Raw genomic sequence first — 22,289 nt, 5'->3', positions numbered from 1 at the left:
TTACTAGATTCTACAGACTGAATGTCGTAGATCCTCAAAACCCTGGCTTTAAAACTATCAATCAATCAATCAATCAATTATTTTATATAGATCCTTTCATAGTGGACCACCATCACATAGCGCTTTACAAGATAGTGAGGAACAATGCAAATACATTAAATACAGGCAAGTGTCAAGGCCAGCTTCTGAGTCCACCCTTACAGCACAGGTATAGAGGTGAATTTCTCCCTCCATTTTTTAGCCCTAGCTACCTGTTACTGGGGTTCTGAATGGTAACACACAAGGCTTAGCCTTGTAGCATTCTGGTTGTGCAGCAATCTTGCCCTTGCAACGTCTTGGGTATACTGACCCATTCGGTAATGGTTACATTTCATACTTCAAAGGGAACGTTAGGTTATTATCATAACCCTGGTTCCCTGAAATAGAAATGTAACCATTAACCTTCAAGGTCGCTGCGTCCATGATTGCAGCAGGCTTCAAGCTAAAATGCAGTTGAGTTCTGTGTGTGTAGTCCTTTATACCCTCGGGGGCGGGCATGACTGCGTCACAGAGGATCGGATGAGTAGCTTTGTTATATCTTATTCAGGTTTCGGGTCTTAAAGAGGCTAACACCCATTCAGTAATGGTTACATTTCTATTTCAGGGAATCAGGATTATAATAACCTAATGAAATTCTAGAAGTAAAAATGGTTTGTGATCTCTTTCTTTTCAGGTGATTATGACTACTCACAGTATGGTAAGTATCAACAGCCCTTCATACCATTAACTGGGCAACTGAAGAAAGTTGTTAGGCTTCTATTTGTGAGACATTTAAGATGGCCTTTAAATGCTTCAGGATCTTTTTACTATTTATCTTTAATATTTAAGATCTAATTTCAAATGCATTTTAAAAAGTAGAAGGACGGTGGGAAGTCGATCTAATCCCAAAAATCTAGCCAGCAACATTGACTCAAATACCTCGAATTGATTTAGAGTGTACTGTGCTCTAATAAAACCCCTTCCACTATTTTGTAGTAGATTAACCATAGGTGATATCTATAGCTTGAATTATATTCCATGCCTGCACATAATGTATATATCTCAAGAACATGGCAGTGAGACACAGCTCTGCCTTCCTCTCGATTTCCTTCATCTATACAATGAGACACAGCTCTGCCTTCCTCTCGATTTCCTTCATCAATAGAATGAGACACAGCTCTGCCTTCCTCTCACTTCATCTATACAATGAGACACAGCTCTGCCTTCCTCTCGATTTCCTTCATCAATAGAATGAGACACAGCTCTGCCTTCCTCTCGATTTCCTTCATCTATACAATGAGACACAGCTCTGCCTTCCTCTCACTTCATCTATACAATGAGACACAGCTCTGCCTTCCTCTCGATTTCCTTCATCAATAGAATGAGACACAGCTCTGCCTTCCTCTCAATTTCCTTCATCTATACAATGAGACACAGCTCTGCCTTCCTCTCACTTCATCTATACAATGAGACACAGCTCTGCCTTCCTCTCGATTTCCTTCATCTATACAATGAGACACAGCTCTGCCTTCCTCTCGATTTCCTTCATCAATAGAATGAGACACAGCTCTGCCTTCCTCTCGATTTCCTTCATCTATACAATGAGACACAGCTCTGCCTTCCTCTCACTTCATCTATACAATGAGACACAGCTCTGCCTTCCTCTCGATTTCCTTCATCTATACAATGAGACACAGCTCTGCCTTCCTCTCACTTCATCTATACAATGAGACACAGCTCTGCCTTCCTCTCGATTTCCTTCATCTATACAATGAGACACAGCTCTGCATTCCTCTCGATTTCCTTCATCAATAGAATGAGACACAGCTCTGCCTTCCTCTCGATTTCCTTCATCTATACAATGAGACACAGCTCTGCCTTCCTCTCACTTCATCTATACAATGAGACACAGCTCTGCCTTCCTCTCGATTTCCTTCATCTATACAATGAGACACAGCTCTGCCTTCCTCTCACTTCATCTATACAATGAGACACAGCTCTGCCTTCCTCTCGATTTCCTTCATCAATAGAATGAGACACAGCTCTGCATTCCTCTCGATTTCCTTCATCAATAGAATGAGACACAGCTCTGCCTTCCTCTCACTTCATCTATACAGTGAGACACAGCTCTGCTTTCCTCTCGATTTCCTTTATCAGTAGAATGAGACACAGCTCTGCCTTCCTCTCACTTACTGACTCGCCTTGCAGGGGATTAACCTTATATTTGATCTAAAAAAGATAACGTGTATTTACACAGATATAGACCACCTATAGCCCCCCTATCTGGTGCATTATCCTAGGGGACCCTTTACCCTGTGCAGGGCACCTCTTATCTACCACATGCAAATTTTTCAAATTTTTCTTGCTGTGCATCCATTTTTAACATGAGCTCCATCTATAAACAATTCAGTCTTCAGTGTGTTAAAGAGATGATTTTATTTAAAGATGGTGCTTGCATTCGAAAATGGAGTAAAGTAGGAGAAAGACCTGATCAAAAATGCACCTGCAAAGGATTCATTACACATGAAAAAAATAAATGTGGCAATAGTTCATTTTTTGCAAGTATACCCTTAGGTAGTTCCATTAAAGGTGAAACTTTAAATGTGGCAAAATTCCCATCTTAGAGAGCCTTGTCCTGTCCATCGAACCCCTGTGTGCCTTCACCGTTACTAAATGATTTGATTAATGTGTGGTTTTGGAGCCCAGTTTTGTGATTGTCCGCTCACATTGCAGATGACCATATGAACCCCCATGCGAAGGGTTTGAAGATGAAAGCCTCAGTGTCTGGTAAGTGGATGGATCACTCAGGGGGCTGCAGCTGGGACATCGCAGCATTTCATTGTGCTTTAGTGCTGGGACGGGCATGGGCTTTCATTTTTTAATATTCTCCAAAGTTTGAATATTATCATAACTAGGCTGTATTTTTTTCATGGTTATCATGATTTCCGTGAAATGTACCCATTGCTGTGTAATATGTAGTTACCCGTGAAAATTCACATTTCTGAAAGAATAATGTAAATATACTTATGTTTTTATCATTTAAAAATACCGTTTGCCTTATTGGCGGTTTAGTGTGCTTCCGGTAAATGATTGAACACTGCATAGAGCTGCACAATCTCTTTAACAAAAAAGACACCAACAGCATGAAAGATCAGGAATATTTCAGCTAAAGATCGCTCTCTCCAGTATAAGAGGACATTTCACATGTCTGTTGTTATTTTTACATTTATTTATGTTTTTATTTAGTTAGGTAATTGCATTTACTGTTTTTCAGGTAGCATTTCAATATTTTTTTATTATTTATTATTATTTGTTTATTTAGCAGACGCCTTTATCCAAGGCGACTTACAGAGACTAGGGTGTGTGAACTATGCATCAGCTGCAGAGTCACTTACAATTACGTTTCACCTGAAAGACGGAGCACAAGGAGGTGAAGTGACTTGCTCAAGGTCACACAGTGAGTCAGTGGCTAAGCCAGGATTTGAACCGGGGACCTCCTGGTTACAAGCCCTTTTCTTTAACCACTGGACCACACAGCCATTTAGGAACATCTGTTGTATAATAACTCTGCTTTAATAAAAATTGTGTTTAAACGTGAAATCCCTATTTTTAGATGGTAAAAGCAGTGAAATAAGCCATTTGTACCATGAAAAAAATACAGCCCTATCCATAACTGTTAAACACTCAAATTCAATGACAAAGTAAAAGCATTGCCGTTCTGTCTGCATCCTGAATTCTTCTTTTTTTATGCACATGGATGCTACACTTAATCATGAAAAAGACAAAAAAGGAAAGAATAATGAACTTGCTGAGCCCAATTTTTGGTTTTCTTTTTCCAGTCAACAGTGTGCCTTACCCTAGATCTGCCGTTCTGATCGCACGCCTGCTTGACTACCATAGTATTACCATACTAAACAATGGTAAACTATGTGCTTTGTGCAAGTGTTGTATTCACCAGTGGCAGGCAACCTAGCATGTGGAAAAAAGTCTTTTAAATAAAACGAATAATGTTAATGTGGGGAAATGTATGCAAGTGACGCCACAAAATACAGCGAGGGAGTTATTTGATATGCAAACCATATTCACTTAAGGGCGCTAACTTTACTAGGTAACGCAGCGTATGTTTTGTGTATTTGGTTACTACACCAACAGGGTCAAGCAAATACCGGCTTCACGATTGGTGAATTCCTCACACTGTACAATGACATAACATGTGAGTCACAGGTGGGAAGTTTAAAATGGTTGATTTATTAGCTTGCAGTGTATGATTAACTTTAAAATTGCAGACAACTGACAAATCAAAAAAGCTAAATTCATTTCAACAGAAGATCGCGTTCAGAGCTACGAAAAGGGGGCGTTGCGTGCAGATGGTGGGATTTTGTTCAACTTGTAATGTGTCTTTGGATCATCTAAGAAAAGGTACTATTGACAAGCATCTTGACAGTGCAGTACCCAAAAACAAGAAAATCAAACTTGATGTTCAGGCTAAACAATTACCGAACAAGCAGGTCACAATCACAGGATGGTGAAGTGGAGAAACGCGTAATGTCAACACGTCTGAATTAGTGGAGTTTTTTAATGAAAAAAATCCTGAATTGTGGAGCCGTGCCCAACAGTGACACACTCAGATGAGAGTATCTACCTAAAGTGTATGCAGCACGCGAAGAATATTTAAATGGCAAAATGAACGAGATTGTTGTGTATTGCCAGGGATTATTATTTGGTCACCAGACCTGGAAATAAAATAAACCTTTTCCCAAACTCGATTACAAACCTCTCTGTCTGCTTAATTACGCACTGCATCACTCCTGCACCTGTACCCAATCAACCACTTTGCCACAGGCCCACAGTTGGCTAATGATACAAAGACATGACATTGTTTTTCTTTTTAGATTTGGTCATTGCGCCCCACCCAGGCACAATGTTTTCATCTTCAGGTAAGCTAGAGAGCCAACAAGTTGTTATTACTCACTGAGCCTCCTCTTCAATGTGTTCTATCTGTTTCTGTTCGTCACTGAGCCTCCTCTTCACTGTGTTCTTCTATCTGTTTCTGTTCCAGTCACTGATCCTCCTCTTCAATGTGTTCTATCTGTTTCTGTTCCAGTCACTGAGCATCCTCTTCAATGTGTTCTATCTGTTTCTGTTCCAGTCACTGATCCTCCTCTTCAATGTGTTCTATCTGTTTCTGTTCCAGTCACTGATCCTCCTCTTCAATGTGTTCTATCTGTTTCTGTTCATCACTGATCCTCCTCTTCAATGTGTTCTATCTGTTTCTGTTCCAGTCACTGAGCCTCCTCTTCAATGTGTTCTATCTGTTTCTGTTCCAGTCACTGAGCCTCCTCTTCAATGTGTTCTATCTGTTTCTGTTCCAGTCACTGAGCCTCCTCTTCAATGTGTTCTATCTGTTTCTGTTCATCACTGATCCTCCTCTTCAATGTGTTCTATCTGTTTCTGTTCCAGTCACTGAGCCTCCTCTTCAATGTGTTCTATCTGTTTCTGTTCCAGTCACTGAGCCTCCTCTTCAATGTGTTCTATCTGTTTCTGTTCCAGTCACTGAGCCTCCTCTTCAATGTGTTCTATCTGTTTCTGTTCCAGTCACTGATCCTTCTCTTCAATGTGTTCTATCTGTTTCTGTTCATCACTGATCCTCCTCTTCAATGTGTTCTATCTGTTTCTGTTCCAGTCACTGAGCCTCCTCTTCAATGTGTTCTATCTGTTTCTGTTCCAGTCACTGAGCCTCCTCTTCAATGTGTTCTATCTGTTTCTGTTCCAGTCACTGAGCCTCCTCTTCAATGTGTTCTATCTGTTTCTGTTCCAGTCACTGATCCTTCTCTTCAATGTGTTCTATATGTTTCTGTTCATCACTGATCCTCCTCTTCAATGTGTTATATCTGTTTCTGTTCCAGTCACTGAGCCTCCTCTTCAATGTGTTCTATCTGTTTCTGTTCCAGTCACTGAGCCTCCTCTTCACTGTGTTCTTCTATCTGTTTCTGTTCCAGTCACTGAGCCTCCTCTTCACTGTGTTCTTCTATCTGTTTCTGTTCCAGTCACTGAGCCTCCTCTTCAATGTGTTCTATCTGTTTCTGTTCATCACTGATCCTCCTCTTCAATGTGTTCTATCTGTTTCTGTTCCAGTCACTGAGCCTCCTCTTCAATGTGTTCTATCTGTTTCTGTTCCAGTCACTGAGCCTCCTCTTCAATGTCTTCTATCTGTTTCTGCTCGTCACTGAGCCTCCTCTTCACTGTGTTCTTCTATCTGTTTCTGTTCCAGTCACTGAGCCTCCTCTTCAATGTGTTCTATCTGTTTCTGTTCCAGTCACTGAGCCTCCTCTTCACTGTGTTCTTCTATCTGTTTCTGTTCCAGTCACTGATCCTCCTCTTCAATGTGTTCTATCTGTTTCTGTTGACAGTGGATGGAGATCCTCATTTTGTGGTTCATTTGCCAAAATCTGGTGAAAATATCTGCTTTACCATTGATGGAAAAGCAAATGACGTTCTCCGACTGGTAGATGACCCTATTACAGGTGACCTCAATTATTATTAGAGCTTTGTTTTTCGGTCTTTGTTTCAGTATGACTGGATTTCATTTCTCACCCGTATCTAGTGATGTAATTGTGAGGGATTCCCTGGTACTATAAAGTGACCCAATAAAACCCAGCTTTGGCTCATCAACCCCTCAGTTTTCTGTGGGATCTGTGCTCAGTGCCAGATGTTTATTTATATTATTGTTTAATAGGAATAAACAATACTACTTTGTATTAATTGCATGTCGAATAACACAAGTTGATGTCAGTTTTTGAAATTAATTGTGCTGCTGAACAGTTCCTAACATGTACCCTCACATGTGCTCTGAAATATACTGACACATGCCCAGTGAAGCGTTGTATAAGCTATATTACCTCCATGTGGAAACACACTAGTCTGTGTGACAAACATGGTCTGTCTAATTTTCCATAAGGAAGGAGCTTGTACCTGCTTTCGTTTTGTTTAGTAGACATCTTTCACACCATACACGTTTCCTTCGCATGTTGTATTTTGATGTATTATTATGATTAATGTTGCATTCAGTAAAAAAAAAGGCTGTCCTGTGTAAGTGGTTGCGGGGAAAAGAAAACCCAAGATGGAGTTGTTCTCATTTCCAACTAATGAAGGGACCTACCCACAATTACAGCAGCACTGTGTTACTTCAATTACGTCCCCAAAGTCTTAGATACAGCTCTAACTGATTCAGAATGTTTGAAGAATGGACATGTAGCAAATAAACTAGCAAATGAGATTCGGAAACGATACATTTCCTTTAGGAATGAGGTCTTTGAGGATGATTTGCATTTCCTAACACAAAACACGCATAATCATCTACACACCGTTGAGTGGGAAAGTCAAATTCGGACTCAAATTCCATCTCCCTATCAGTTTCTGGACAATTTCATGTTGAAATATTGTCTGGCATTATTTCGGATGTTCCCTGTGTACAGTCACACTGTGTTGCTGAGGAAAATTTGAATTTAAACTGTTAATGACACAACTTCTATATTTATCAACGAAAACGCACATATTGCATAATTTACTATACGGCATGAGGTTCCATTATAATAACGTTCGTGGTTCCAGTTCACCCTGCAAATCCTGCAACTTGTGGCAGTGGAATGGTAGAGGGAGGAGAGTGGGGGTGTTTATATCAGTTCCATTTTTTTAGTAGTTCTGTTTTTTTAGTAGTTCGTTTTTCTTGAACAGGTGGGGATAGGATGATTCTAAAATTCGAATGACGTGCATATACATTGACACCAGTCACGCAACCCGCGACTCTCAAAAAATGAAAGCGACGTTTAAAAATACAAGCCCAATTCTGCTTCTTGTAAGTGGACTTAGCACTGCCATATCGAAGTTTCTTTAATATATAATTTTTCACAACAGTCTGGGACTGACAAATTGCTGAGACAGAAAACCAAACAGTAGGCTACATTCTTAAAACTTAATTACATGTCTTTGGATCCAAATAATTAAAATGCAGTATTTAGGAATCTTTGGAAACACTCATATTCGCTTTCTATTGGGCAAAGTCGTTATAAATAATACAAAATAGTCTGCACTGTAAATGTTTATCACATTACTATTTACTTCCCACCTCAGCATAATTATGTGTGCCATTTAAAATGTTTACAGTATCGAAAACATTAACACTGAAAACATATTCAACCAGCCGCTATTACTGTTAATAAAATGCAACCACGGTAAGAAACAAAATCCGTCAAATATGAGTATTGTGATGACTCTTTATATTTACCTGAGCATTTATACTTCTAAAAAACGTAGAAACACTGTGCTTCACTGATACGACAAGCTGAAAACAGCAAAGATCATGAGCAGCACAGAGTGCTCTCCAGGCACAATCGCCAGATGCCTGCTTCACCTATAGGGCTTCTGATTTTCAGTTTTAACCGATAAAACCTGATAAAACACCCCCGATACAAAAAAAATTTAATCGGTGGATAGCCAATAAACACCGAAAAACACCGTAAAAACTCGTTGACTTTACCCTTTTCACATTTAAAAAAATAAAACCTACTACAAAAATAATAATAAATACATTTCCCAGTGCTGCTGGGCAATGTCCCGCCTTCCTAACTTGTATCTGTCATTGATTCGTTCTGAATACTTTAAACCCGCCCCAACTACTGAGTGACAGCACATTCCTACATTTCTATTGGAGACTCCGCTTGCGAGATTTAAAACGAGATTACAATCAGGATGGAGGCTTCTTAGTGGGATTTCAAGCTGTATTACAGTTAAAAACTGGAGGATTTAAAACAGAATTGTGGCGAAATGTACAAAAATGCCTACACACAAAAACCGCAGAAGAATGTGCCCGTGACCATAGGGGTTTCGTTGTAGAAGACAGCAAAGGAAAGAAGGTACAACTTAAGTGTGCAAGTACTGTCGACACACACACAAAAAAAGAAACGCTCAAGCATTTTGGAAAGTAACCAAAAACACTAATTTCATACAGTATATCAAAAACGAAAGCCCCGAAATAAAACGATTTACATAAAACTCGAAAATAGCTAAAAATAAGCACCGAAAAATACAATTAATAAAACCCGAAAAACAGAAGCCCTACCTATATATCAGAGTGGAAATCCATGCAATCGAAATCACGCATGTGTACAGGTTCGAAAATGTGGACATGTCACAAAGACGGCCGGAGTGGGTGGCGTCAGACCAGAAGCAGGAAATAAACAGACAGAGAGGTGTGGTTTGGTGAAGCTGAGCGAATGCTTTCGCTCAGCATTTAATAAACAGAACAGAAAATAAAAGGTTTGAACACACAAAAACACTGGACACGGCACTATACGCCAAAATAAAAAGACAAACAAAACGAACTAAACAGTGCACAGACAGACGAACAAAACACGGTGAGCAGATTTATATTTACGTTCTTTTACTATTTTAGTTTCTCCTTCTCCACACTCGTTCTCCACTCACCGAACACCCAACCCCGAGTGAAAGAAAATGTGTCTATATATACTGTTGTGCTGGGATTCAATTACTAATTAATTATTCACTTGAATCCCAGCACGTGAATTAATTCTGTGCAACCCCGTGCTCACATATTACATTTAACCAGCACGTGAAGTGATTTGTGCCCTCCTCGTGCCTAAATACAAATCTACATTTTAAATCACACGTGAAACACAGACCTGTTTATATCCCGTGTACCAATCTATACACCAACATTAACACACGCACGCAACATACAACACATAATATGCACACAGGGGCAGGGCACATTGCCACAGGACATGATAGTTTTTTTTTCCCCCATTAGCGGTTCACTTTTCATAGATTCCTTCTTCAGTTTCAGTATCTCCCATATGATATTTATAATGCACATTTTTATTGCCTGCGTGCAGTACCTTACACTTTTCTCTATTAAATGTCATTTGCCATGTGTCTGCCCAGACACTGTCTGTTAGGGATGTAAACTTCCAAGAATTGTGAGTGTGCCACCTATTCAAGCTCCTGTTGCTGTCTCATTTCCTGCAGCTCCATTTCTAGCATACTTACTAGTTTAAGCAAGTCCTGGATCGTGCGGCACTTTACACATACTTGGTTTAGCACTGCTGGGTTTTCTCAGATTTCCCATATCATGCAGGTGTCACAGACTACTGGCTTGAAGGCCGTGTTATTCATTTTTGTTTGTTTTTTGTTTTTTGTAAATTTTTGTTTAATTTCTGAAGATGTCAACCTGCTTCAAACTGCTTCTAACTGCTCTGTACTTGTCCCACAGAGTCCTTCTCCCACGCTGTTGCTCCCACGCTGTTAAAACTGCCTTGCTATAATTGTGGGTAGGCTCCTTCTTTAGTTGGAAATGAGAACAACTCCATCTTGGTTTTCTTTTCCCTGCAACCCCTTACACAGCAAAGATTTTTTTTTTCAACTGAATGCAACATTAATCATAATAATACATCAAAATACAACATGCAAAGGAAACATGTGCAGCGTGAAAGATATCTATTACACCAAACAAAAGCAGGTACAGATTCCTTCTGGAAAATTGGACGGACATTATGGAAAATTAGACAAACCATGTTTCTCACACGGTCTAGTGTGTTTCCACACGGAGGTAATATAGCTTATACAACGTTTCATTGGGCATGCGCCGGTACGTTTCAGAGCACATGTGAGGGTACATGCAGAAGTCATGTTCTTTGGCTCAGAAGAGATGCTTGAGAACAGTGATTTTGGACATAGCAGTGTGGCATTATGCAGATGTTTGGGCGCATACAGATTATTATACAAAGACCCAATACATTCGGAACAGCAAGGTGGGATAGTTTATCTTTCATGTAGTGCTGATGTACCCTTTAACTGCAGTACAGGAACCAGGACCAGAAATTAAGTGGAGATTAACTTAGGACAGAGGGAAGGAGACACTTCTTCACACAGAGAGTGGTGGGGGGATGGAATGGGATACCTAGTCATGTTGTTGAAAGAGACACTTCTTCACACAGAGAGTGGTGAGGGGATGGAATGGGATACCTAGTCATGTTGTTGAAGGAGACACTTCTTCACACAGAGAGTGGTGAGGGGATGGAATGGGTTACCTAGTCATGTTGTTGAAGGAGACTCTTCTTCACACAGAGAGTGGTGAGGGGATGGAATGGGTTACCTAGTCATGCTGTTGAAGGAGACACTTCTTCACACAGAGAGTGGTGAGGGGATGGAATGGGATACCTAGTCATGTTGTTGAGGCAGAATCACTTGGATCCTTTAAGGTCCAGCTTGACAAAGTTCTCAGATCAATCAACTTGTGGGATCAGATCAATTGGGGAGAAAATGGGGGGTAACATAATTGGCCACTCTAAAAGTAAAAAAAATGTAGGATCCAGGCTGACGCCCAACTCATCGTGTTGACCTCTGCTACAGGCGTGAAGGTGACTGGACACTTGATGTGGGCTCCCGCCAAGATTGGTTTTGAGGATCGAACCCGCACCTACTTTGACCAGCTGAACATCTCCATGGAGACAAGTGGTTCAGACCGCTGGGTCGTCCTGGTAACAATGGATTCCATTACCCTGATTGGGGAGGACCGTCTCACGCTGCGTACCGATAAGCCAGCCACCATACAGAGGCGGGGCTTCACGATCACTGTGGACCAATTACTGAGGGTCTGGATCCAGTTGGACCGAGGTGTGGAGTTCCTGGTCCTGTTTCATCACTATAAGCACCCGTCCTATTTGCAGCTCAGCCACCTTGGCTTCTATATCTCACAAGGGAAGGGGCTGTCTGTACAGACGCATGGGCTGCTGGGTGAGTATCCCTTATACACTGCCATGAAAAATCACTCACAGTTTTACTAATGTTTGCAAATCATGTTGCAGTATATTATATTTTCCTAGCTTCAAATGTTATTGCATTGCTTTTGTCCCGTACAGTTTTATGTTGCCTGCAGTCATCCTCAGTAGTTCTGGGTTCTGTTGCTATAAAACTGGGTTCTCATTTTTCTTTACCTGGCTTTGAGCTTGTCTGGGGTATCCTAAGTGCTGGAACTGAACTGCTGCCCTCATTTGAATCACCCCACCTCCCCCACAGGCACGGATCTGCCACCAGTTCTGCACATTTTACACTACATTCTGAATATGGTTTTTTTTTTATCCTGGACCTACCACATTTTGATCTCATCAGATCAAATTCTCTGCATTAATTAGGCAACTCCTTTGAGTTGCACATTTCAACAAACAAAATGCATTTCTTGCACACTCCAAAACATGAAGTTATATTCTATTCCTAGAACAATGTATCCACTAACTTAACAGCATTAACTACAGTTAATTTTTCGAGTCATAAAACGTTTAATATTTGATATGTTGAATACATTCGGTTTTCAACAAAGAAGTCTCCTTTAGCGATGAAAACACTGCAGTTCCTCCCATCTCTCTCAGTTCCCCCAAAAGAAAAGGGTGGTTCTTGGGAAGTAGGCATTATATTGCATCGGCTCTCGGCAAAGCAATAGTTCTTTTCAAAGGGAGGCAGCTGTTGATTTCTAATAGTCTTGCAACATTATCTTTAAGTTGTCGGAAGGTTTCCAACTGGAAATAGTTCAGTTGATCAGACGTAACGTACAGTTCAAATAATGTGTTGCAATTCTTTGGTATGGTTACGGAACCTTCCAGAGGCCCAGCTGCTGGCTAGTTGCTTCAGTTTGTTTCATGGTTGATTTCAAGCAGCAGGGCAGAGAGCAGGGCCCTCTTCAGAGCTGATTTCATCCTCCTCTTAGCCTTCTCAGAACATGATTTTAGCCATTTTCATATCCCCACTTCAGAGCAGATTTGAGAAATGATTTCAGACGCTATTTCAGAACCACTTTCAGAACACATTTCAGACCCATTTCTGTCCCATTTTCCGTCCATATTCCAGACCTTGTCCCGGTATTTTGAATTAAACCTCGACCCGTCTTTATTGGATCATTGAATTCATGGGTGGTGTTTAACATCGCACAACATGCCTAAACATTGGTTGGTTCGTCTCTGAACCACTCCTTGGTCTTGCCCACAGCTCATGATTGACAGTTCGCGCAAAGTCTTGTCAAGCATGATTGATGCTCTTCCCCCCCTCTCTGCATTCTTGAGGGTGGAAGAGAACTGGTTCTCGTCAATGTCCAGAACTGCCTGTTAAAAAGCAAGTGTGGTTTTTCTGTTTATTTATTTTTAATTTAGAGTGACCAGTTATTATTTTGATTTATTTTTCCCCCAATTTGGAATGTCCACTTATGTTGTGAGTCCCCACACAGCACAGACGTTCTGATCTCACAAGCCTAAAACCAGAATCGCTTTCTCGCCGAGCAACCCAGAGCAGAGGTGGGCGAGCTACCGATCCCGGAGAACAGAGATCAGCCCTGCAAGTGTGGTTTTTGGCTGGTTTAAAAAACAGAATGTGGCTACTTTTTGGCAACACTGCCCTTGATTAACCTCCCCCAGCTGTCAAAACATGGACGCACATTCCAGCCCACCGGCAGCACATTCCTCCCCCACCAAATCATAGCTTAACATACACTTTCTTTCCCTTATCAAATTTACACTGTTACCCCCAGGGCACAAAGTGCCATACTAAGCCAGTTGCAAGGGCAGTCATTCATTCCAGTACACGGGCCTCTGCACTGACCGATATACAAAGCAGATTTAAAACCGTGTTTATGGTCGTAGGATGCACTTTTGCTGTCTATGCATCAGCATTTTTACAAAAAAAAATGGTTAGTCTTCTTAAAGTAGTAATGTAATTTGTAATATAATTCTCTAATGTTCTCTCATTGCATCACAAGGTGCTGGTAGCTAATTCCAAAGTGTGGGGGCTCTATAACAAAAAGCCCTTCCTCCCCATTTAACATACTCATTTTTAAAAGCCAATAAAAGTGCACATTTTTCATTTAAATGCTGGATCTATAGACTGCACGTATGGTTCGGTTTATATTTGCTTATTAATAAACCTATTTTTATGCAACTTTCATAATCGGAAAGAAAATGTCTCGATGCTGCTAAATGCACCACCTGCAAACCACGACTACTGATACTACATAAAATGATGAACCTGTTTTGAGGTGCGACATGTTTTGAGGCGAGTGTTTGATGTGTTTCAAGGGTGTTAACCTTACTTCTGATTGGTCAGTTTCATTCCAGTCGCGTGACGAAAAGAAAAAATAGAAACAGGTTCTATTTTAGCGATGCAAAATTTTCTCAAAGCGAAGTTGCTCGCGTCGCTCGCTGCTGGTGTGGATACTCCCATTTGTCTGCAGTGACATCTAAATGATTTGGTCGCGTCGCTCGTATCCAGTGTGGATGCAGCTTAAGCATTTTCATAACAAATTGGTAAAGATTCTTAAGTTAATTAAGTAAAGACCTAGAGAACAAAGTACCGGAATGGCGTCCCAGCGCGTTCTGGCTCGACTGTACCATCGCACTTGATATTGTGTTCTTTTTATATTATTTCTATTCCAAACCACTGTTACCATCTAGAATACACTATACAAAATACATACTAGTCTTCCGTGCTAGCACTGCCTCTGAATAACATTACAAAGAAGAATTAGGGAGGGCATGATTTGAAGTCTTTAAAATCTTAAAAGGAGTTCACATCGTTAACCTAAACCATTACTTTAAGAGCAGTACAGAAACTAGGACCAGAGGACAGTTTAAGTGGAGACACTTAGGACAGAGGTGGTGAGGGTATGGAATGGGTTACCTGGTCATGTTGTTGAGGCAATATCACTTGGATTCTTTAACAAAGATCATTCAGCTACTGGGAACCGGACAAGCTTAGAGGGTCTGAATGGCCTCCTCTCATTGGTAAATGTTCTTCTCTTCTTCTCTTCTATTACATGCCCTTTCCACACTACTCTAGGTCAGTTCCTGCATGCTGATATCTCTGTTGTGAGAATGAAAGACACGTCGGGGTCCCCGGGGGCCCACAGTGGTGAGAAGCTGGCGAGTGGAGAGCTGAGGAGGGGAGGGGAGAGGATTCCTGTGGTGCTGGAAGCCAAGCAGCTGAAGGACACAGTGAGACGGAGACATAATGGACAGTGCTGGATCCTTACCAGGCAGTATGTGGAGCGGCTGATTGGTGGCTCTTACAAGAACTATATCGTCGAGCACATGTAAACTACCAGACATTTATAATAACATATTCATTTATTTTAAACCATGATATCTAGTTCTAAATCTGTTTAAAGAAGTATCTGTTTGCAAGCTATGCTTTCAGTTAGTGTTGCACTTTCATGGTCACCTGGAGGGTGAAATGTTTCCAACCCTTTCAATGGCTTTTTTCCTGTAATTAACTAGCTTCTAGAAATATTAAAAGAAACAAAAAAAATGGCAAACTAGAAGTCTTTTTCAGCTTTGTCAGTTTGCTGTAACATTTCAGCATGTTGAGACCTATGTAACTGATGAAAGTGTAGAACAGTATGTAGGGAATTAGTCTCTGATCGGGCATTCCAGCTGCAACAAAAGAATGGCCCATCTGTGCTTGTCCGGTTTCTTGATCCCAATACTTTGTCAAGTTGGGTCTTAAAGGATCCCAATAATCTTAAATATAGGTGCCACATTTGCAAACTGTGTCATCTCCTCAAACATGTCTGCCAGCGGCTTGGCAATGACCTCCCTTGTCTCTTATATTGCTGTGTCCTCTGCACTCCTCGTGCTGTCTCTTATATTGCTGTGTCCTCCTCCTCTACACTCCTCATGCTGTCTCTTATATTGCTGTGTCCCGCTCTACACTTCCCATGCTGTCTCTTATATTGCTGTGTCCTCCTCCTCTACACTCCTCATGCTGTCTCTTATATTGCTGTGTCCTCCTCTACACTCCTCATGCTGTCTCTTATATTGCTGTGTCCTCCTCCTCTACGCTCCTCATGCTGTCTCTTATATTGCTGTGTCCTCCTCTACGCTCCTCATGCTGTCTCTTATATATTGATGTGTCCTCCTCCTCTACACTCCTCGTGCTGTCTCTTATATTGCTGTGTCCTCCTCCTCTACACTCCTCATGCTGTCTCTTATATTGCTGTGTCCTCCTCTACGCTCCTCATGCTGTCTCTTATATTGCTGTGTCCTCCTCTACACTCCTCATGCTGTCTCTTATATACTGATGTGTCCTCCTCCTCTACACTCCTCATGCTGTCTCTTATATATTGATGTGTCCTCCTCCTCTACACTCCTCATGCTGTCTCTTATATATTGATGTGTCCTCCTCCTCTACACTCCTCATGCTGTCTCTTATATTGCTGTGTCCTCCTCTACACTCCTCATGCTGTCTCTTATATTGCTGTGTCCTCCTCTACACTCCTCATGCTGTCTCTTATATACTGATGTGTCCTCCTCCTCTACACTCCTCATGCTGTCTCTTATATTTATGTGTCCTCCTCCTCTACACTCCTCATGCTGTCTCTTATATATTGATGTGTCCTCCTCCTCAACACTCCTCATGCTGTCTCTTATATTGCTGTGTCCTCCTCTACGCTCCTCATGCTGTCTCTTATATTGCTGTGTCCTCCTCCTCTACACTCCTCGTGCTGTCTCTTATATTGCTGTGTCCTCCTCTTCACTCCTCATGCTGTCTCTTATATATTGATGTGTCCTCCTCCTCTACACTCCTCATGCTGTCTCTTATATTGCTGTGTCCTCCTCTACGCTCCTCATGCTGTCTCTTATATATTGATGTGTCCTCCTCCTCTACACTCCTCATGCTGTCTCTTATATTGCTGTGTCCTCCTCCTCTACACTCCTCATGCTGTCTCTTATATTGCTGTGTCCTCCTCTACGCTCCTCATGCTGTCTCTTATATTGATGTGTCCTCCTCTACACTCCTCATGCTGTTTCTTATATATTGATGTGTCCTCCTCCTCTACACTCCTCATGCTGTCTCTTATATTGCTGTGTCCTCCTCTACACTCCTCGTGCTGTCTCTTATATTGCTGTGTCCTCCTCTACACTCCTCATGCTGTCTCTTATATTGCTGTGTCCTCCTCCTCTTCACTCCTCGTGCTGTCTCTTATATTGCTGTGTCCTCCTCCTCTACACTCCTCATGCTGTCTCTTATATTTATGTGTCCTCCTCCTCTACACTCCTCATGCTGTCTCTTATATATTGATGTGTCCTCCTCCTCTACACTCCTCATGCTGTCTCTTATATTGTTGTGTCCTCCTCTACACTCCTCGTGCTGTCTCTTATATTGCTGTGTCCTCCTCCTCTACACTCCTCATGCTGTCTCTTATATTTATGTGTCCTCCTCCTCTACACTCCTCATGCTGTCTCTTATATATTGATGTGTCCTCCTCCTCTACACTCCTCATGCTGTCTCTTATATTGCTGTGTCCTCCTCCTCCTCACTCCTCGTGCTGTCTCTTATATTGCTGTGTCCTCCTCCTCTACACTCCTCATGCTGTCTCTTATATTGCTGTGTCCTCCTCTACACTCCTCATGCTGTCTCTTATATTGCTGTGTCCTCCTCCTCTACACTCCTCATGCTGTCTCTTATATTGCTGTGTCCTCCTCTTCACTCCTTGTGCTGTCTCTTATATTGCTGTGTCCTCCTCTTCACTCCTCATGCTGTCTCTTATATTTCTGTGTCCTCCTCTTCACTCCTTATGCTGTCTCTTATATTGCTGTGTCCTCCTCCTCTTCACTCCTCATGCTGTCTCTTATATTGCTGTGTCCTCCTCCTCTTCACTCCTCATGCTGTCTCTTATATTGCTGTGTCCTCCTCTACACTCCTCATGCTGTCTCTTATATTTATGTGTCCTCCTCCTCTACACTCCTCATGCTGTCTCTTATATTTCTGTGTCCTCCTCTTCACTCCTCGTGCTGTCTCTTATATTGCTCTGTCCTCCTCTACACTCCTCATGCTGTCTCTTATATTTCTGTGTCCTCCTCTTCACTCCTCGTGCTGTCTCTTATATTGCTGTGTCCTCCTCCTCTACACTCCTCATGCTGTCTCTTATATTTCTGTGTCCTCCTCTTCACTCCTCGTGCTGTCTCTTATATTTCTGTGTCCTCCTCTTCACTCCTCATGCTGTCTCTTATATTGCTGTGTCCTCCTCTACACACCTCATGCTGTCTCTTATATTTCTGTGTCCTCCTCTACACTCCTCATGCTGTCTCTTATATTTCTGTGTCCTCCTCTTCACTCCTCGTGCTGTCTCTTATATTGCTGTGTCCTCCTCCTCTACACTCCTCATGCTGTCTCTTATATTTCTGTGTCCTCCTCTTCACTCCTCATGCTGTCTCTTATATTTCTGTGTCCTCCTCTTCACTCCTCGTGCTGTCTCTTATATTGCTGTGTCCTCCTCCTCTACACTCCTCATGCTGTCTCTTATATTGCTGTGTCCTCCTCTACACTCCTCATGCTGTCTCTTATATTTCTGTGTCCTCCTCTTCACTCCTCATGCTGTCTCTTATATTGCTGTGTCCTCCTCTACACACCTCATGCTGTCTCTTATATTTCTGTGTCCTCCTCTTCACTCCTCGTGCTGTCTCTTATATTGCTGTGTCCTCCTCTACACTCCTCATGCTGTCTCTTATATTGCTGTGTCCTCCTCTATACTCCCCATGCAGTCATGTCAAGTCAATTCATATGTTGTAAATCCCTTAAAACAAACCTCAAATCTCACATTATAAAATACACACATAAATAATAACATTGTGGCAAAAACATGGTAAATATTGGCATTGCTGTCCCACTTCAGCTGAAATGACCCAGAAAGTACAGCTCCATAGAGCAGCTCTCTCGTGATTTTGTTTTTTAAATATGTAACCTTTTATTGGTTTTCAAGAATAAAACTGAAATACTTCCAAAAAATAAAAATATGTTGATATGATATCAAATATCCTTACAAAAAAATGAACTGTGTGTATTGAATACGACACACAAATACTTAATCTTAATGGATTATTGTTTTTATTGAACATATAATAGCTTTTTATTAGATATTATCAATGTGTTTGTTTGGGAACTATTTGGTCTTGCAGAATAGTTCATGTATTTATAAGAGTGTTTCATGTTAATGTGTTGCTTCCAGATTTCATTGCATTGCTTATGTTTTCCATCTATGGCATTGTGGCAGAACAGGGCTCTGCCCTTAGAAATACTGGCAGGGATGGAGTTAAATTCTCCTCCCTTCCCAGGTTGATTGCGTCAGGTGGGAGCAATCAGTCAATTAATTATTCAAATATTACTCAGCCACCTGGCACAAAAGGAGGCCTCAGCCTCCCAGTAGAGAGTGAGTTCTAGGAGAGGAAAAATAAGGCTTCCAGGCTGGGCGTTACCTTCACTGGATTCAAAAATAAAAAGAACAGCACACACACACAAAAAAAACCTCTTGCTTCCTCCCCTTCTAGAACTCTCTCTCTACTGGTGTATTTCCCTGACCAATTCTCCACGAACTAGGAAGGGGTATAATAGGTATGTGTACCCACAATGTAACAGGGTAGGTAAGGGATGGGTTGTACTGGAAACAGAAATGCAAGTGAGGGTAAAACTAGAGATGACAATTTATTAGAAAGTGAAAAATGAGTAAATTGGTGACTGTCAAATCAAATACAATGTACAAATGACAGACAAGCAGACTGAATGTTCTTGTGTTGTATTGTAATAAAAATCTTGATTCTTAATAAGTTTTACGGATAATATATTGATTTTTTTTTTTTAAATCTCCTACTTGAAAAGTTTTAGTAATTAAAAATATCTAGAAGCCTACATGTGTTAATGCTAAGAAAGAGATCACTGTCCTGAACATTGCTGAAAACAATATGACTGTATCCATTTGTTCATCTTGTCATTCAAACCTGTTGCTATTGTGGTTACTGTATTGCTGCTGACAGCAAACACTATTCTGTTTTTTTAAAACTTAATTTGCTGTACCAAATTTAAACAGATAGATTGACCGTATAGCGAGGAAGTAGACTTAGTCTACAGTTGTACAAATGTTCAAAAGTTTAGCATCACCCTATAGATATCTAATTTTGCTTCATAAAGTCAAATCAAAACTTCTGAATAATGTTACGTTAACGTATTGAAGGTTTCCATATACTTAACGAAAAACTGACACAAATTTAAAAATTTGACATTTTGAAATCTAACATGATATACTGTACTATTATTATGGCTTCCGGTAGACTTTCGCAATATCATGTTGTAGTTTCTTTGATTACATGATGTTAAATAAAAGATATAAATGATGTTCATACAGTTGTTTTTAAATGATGTCTCAATCCTAAAATTCTAGCTGATGCAAAACTCTTTGCCAGAGCTGTATTGACAGCCAGCATTCAGAGGGGTGTACTGGATGGAGATTCTTTCATCAAGCAGAAAAAAAGGTCAAATACAGGAATACTGTATTTACGTATTTTCCAACGGATTGATTTGGAACAGAGATTAAACAGAGTTTGAAAGCTAACGTTTGAGGTCCTTTACCAGAGCTTAAGGACCTCCTATTGACAAATCCAGTTAAAGGAAATCCCAACCCATTTCCTAATATGTCATAGTATCCCACCCCTTTATTTATGGTTCCTAGTCAGAGCGGAGCTTCACGTCATTTCCGTAGTTTTTAAATTGGTACAACTCAGATCAAGCTTCATTCACGCTGTATCCTGTATAAAGGAGGCACCTGTTTTCATGGGAGAATTCTTATATATTTTACACAACTGCATACATGAAATTTTATACCAGATTATAAAAAACTATCATTAATGTCACTGACTATATCGGAAAATATAAGTGTGCCACAAGAAGAGAGAGGGTCATTTTAGCCCTTATACGAATGCCAGTTTCTTACCTCATCTGAAGAACTCCACACACAAAGTGAACTCCCGGTCTCAGGAGAACAAACCCATCTCTTACCCAGAGATCATTGTGATGTAACCCTTTTTCTCACCATCGTCGGTGTCCCTCTTCCATAAAACCCCACGTCATTATAGATCATTGTCCAAATTTGAAAATAAGTTCATCATCCTACGAAGAAACCGTGTAACAGGTCTTCTTACCTCATCTGATGAACTCCACACACAAAGTGAACCACACCGCAGGATGTAGACAAGAGGGTGGGAGGCTAGATGTTAGTGGAGGAAGCCACAGGTAACACAGTGAGCAAAAGCAGGCTGAGAACAAGACACATCCCTGGTTATTATATGACCATGTTTGTATTCATTATATAGCAGAATTACTATATCAAAAATATGCAAAAGAAACCAATGCCTAAATGACATCTGAAATAAATTGGAGTGCCACCCATTCTACTGTAAAGAGTATTGATTTCTCCTCTAATCAGTACTTTCTGTTTTCTACATGTTAACCACTCCCTAATCCATGTGCATGCATTTCCTTGAATCCCTACTGAGTTCAGTTTGTGAATTAATCTTTTATGCAGGACTTTGTCAAAAGCTTTCTGGAAATTTAAATAAACATATGCTTTGTAATTATTCATTGTCAATGTTTCATCCTCAGATAAATCAAGCAAGTTAGTTAGACACGATCTCCCTTTCTTAAAACCATGCTGACTGTCTCCCAGGATACTGTTACCATATAGGTAATTTTCCATTTTGGATCTTATTATAGTTTCCATAAGTTTACATATAATAGTAGTCAGGCTTATTGGTCTGTAGTTACCTGGTTCGGTTTTGTTTCCCTTTTTGTGGATCGGTATTACGTTTGCAATTCTCCAGTCTGTCAGTACAACCCCTGTGTCAAGAGACTGTTGCATGATCTTGGTTAGCGGTTTGTAAATAACTTCTTTCATTTCTTTTAGCACTATTGGGAAGATCTCATCCGGCCCAGGGGATTTGTTCATTTTAAGAGCTCCTAGTCCCTTTAACTCTTCTGCCTCTGTTATGCTAAAGTTATTTAAAACTGGATAGGAACAGGTCGACATGCGGGGCATGTTGTCCGTATCCTCCTTTGTATTTTTTTCTCTTTGTCTATGATTTTTCCATTTGTATCTCTTAGACATTTTACCTCCTCTTTGAATGTTCTCTTGCTGTATAATATTGGAAAAACATTTTGGAATTGGTTTTAGCCCCCTTAGCAATGCTCATTTCTATCTCTCTCTTGGCCTTTCTGACTTCCTGTTTGACTTGCATGTGCAGTTCCAAGTACTCTTTCTGTGTACTTTGTTTTTGGTCCCTTTCAAATGCTCTGTAAAGTGCCCTTTTTCGCTGAATATTTTTTTTAATTGATCTTTTAAACCACTTTGACAATTTTGTTTTAGATTTAGATTTGTCTGCTTTTGGGAA

General features: G+C 40.7%; 1 protein-coding gene across 2 annotated transcripts in view; it reads left to right on the top strand.

The window, feature by feature from the left end:
- Nucleotides 1-21,479, top strand: part of itih6 (inter-alpha-trypsin inhibitor heavy chain family member 6) — a 55,984-nt gene extending 34,505 nt beyond the window's left edge. For both annotated transcript variants that reach the window (XM_034007056.3, XM_034007055.3), the window contains exons 13-18: nt 713-736; nt 2,752-2,805; nt 4,911-4,955; nt 6,429-6,542; nt 11,446-11,829; nt 14,914-21,479. In XM_034007056.3, coding sequence (XP_033862947.3) covers nt 713-736; nt 2,752-2,805; nt 4,911-4,955; nt 6,429-6,542; nt 11,446-11,829; nt 14,914-15,170 — 878 coding nt within the window. In that variant the 3' untranslated portion in view covers nt 15,171-21,479. The remainder of the gene's footprint in view (nt 1-712; nt 737-2,751; nt 2,806-4,910; nt 4,956-6,428; nt 6,543-11,445; nt 11,830-14,913) is intronic.
- The last annotated feature ends 810 nt before the right edge of the window (nt 21,480-22,289 follow it).

Source organism: Acipenser ruthenus, chromosome 56 (genome assembly GCF_902713425.1).
Source record: "Acipenser ruthenus chromosome 56, fAciRut3.2 maternal haplotype, whole genome shotgun sequence".
NCBI lineage: Eukaryota > Metazoa > Chordata > Actinopteri > Acipenseriformes > Acipenseridae > Acipenser > Acipenser ruthenus.
Note: the sequence above shows the minus strand (reverse complement) of the source record. Positions and strands in the feature narration are given on the sequence as shown.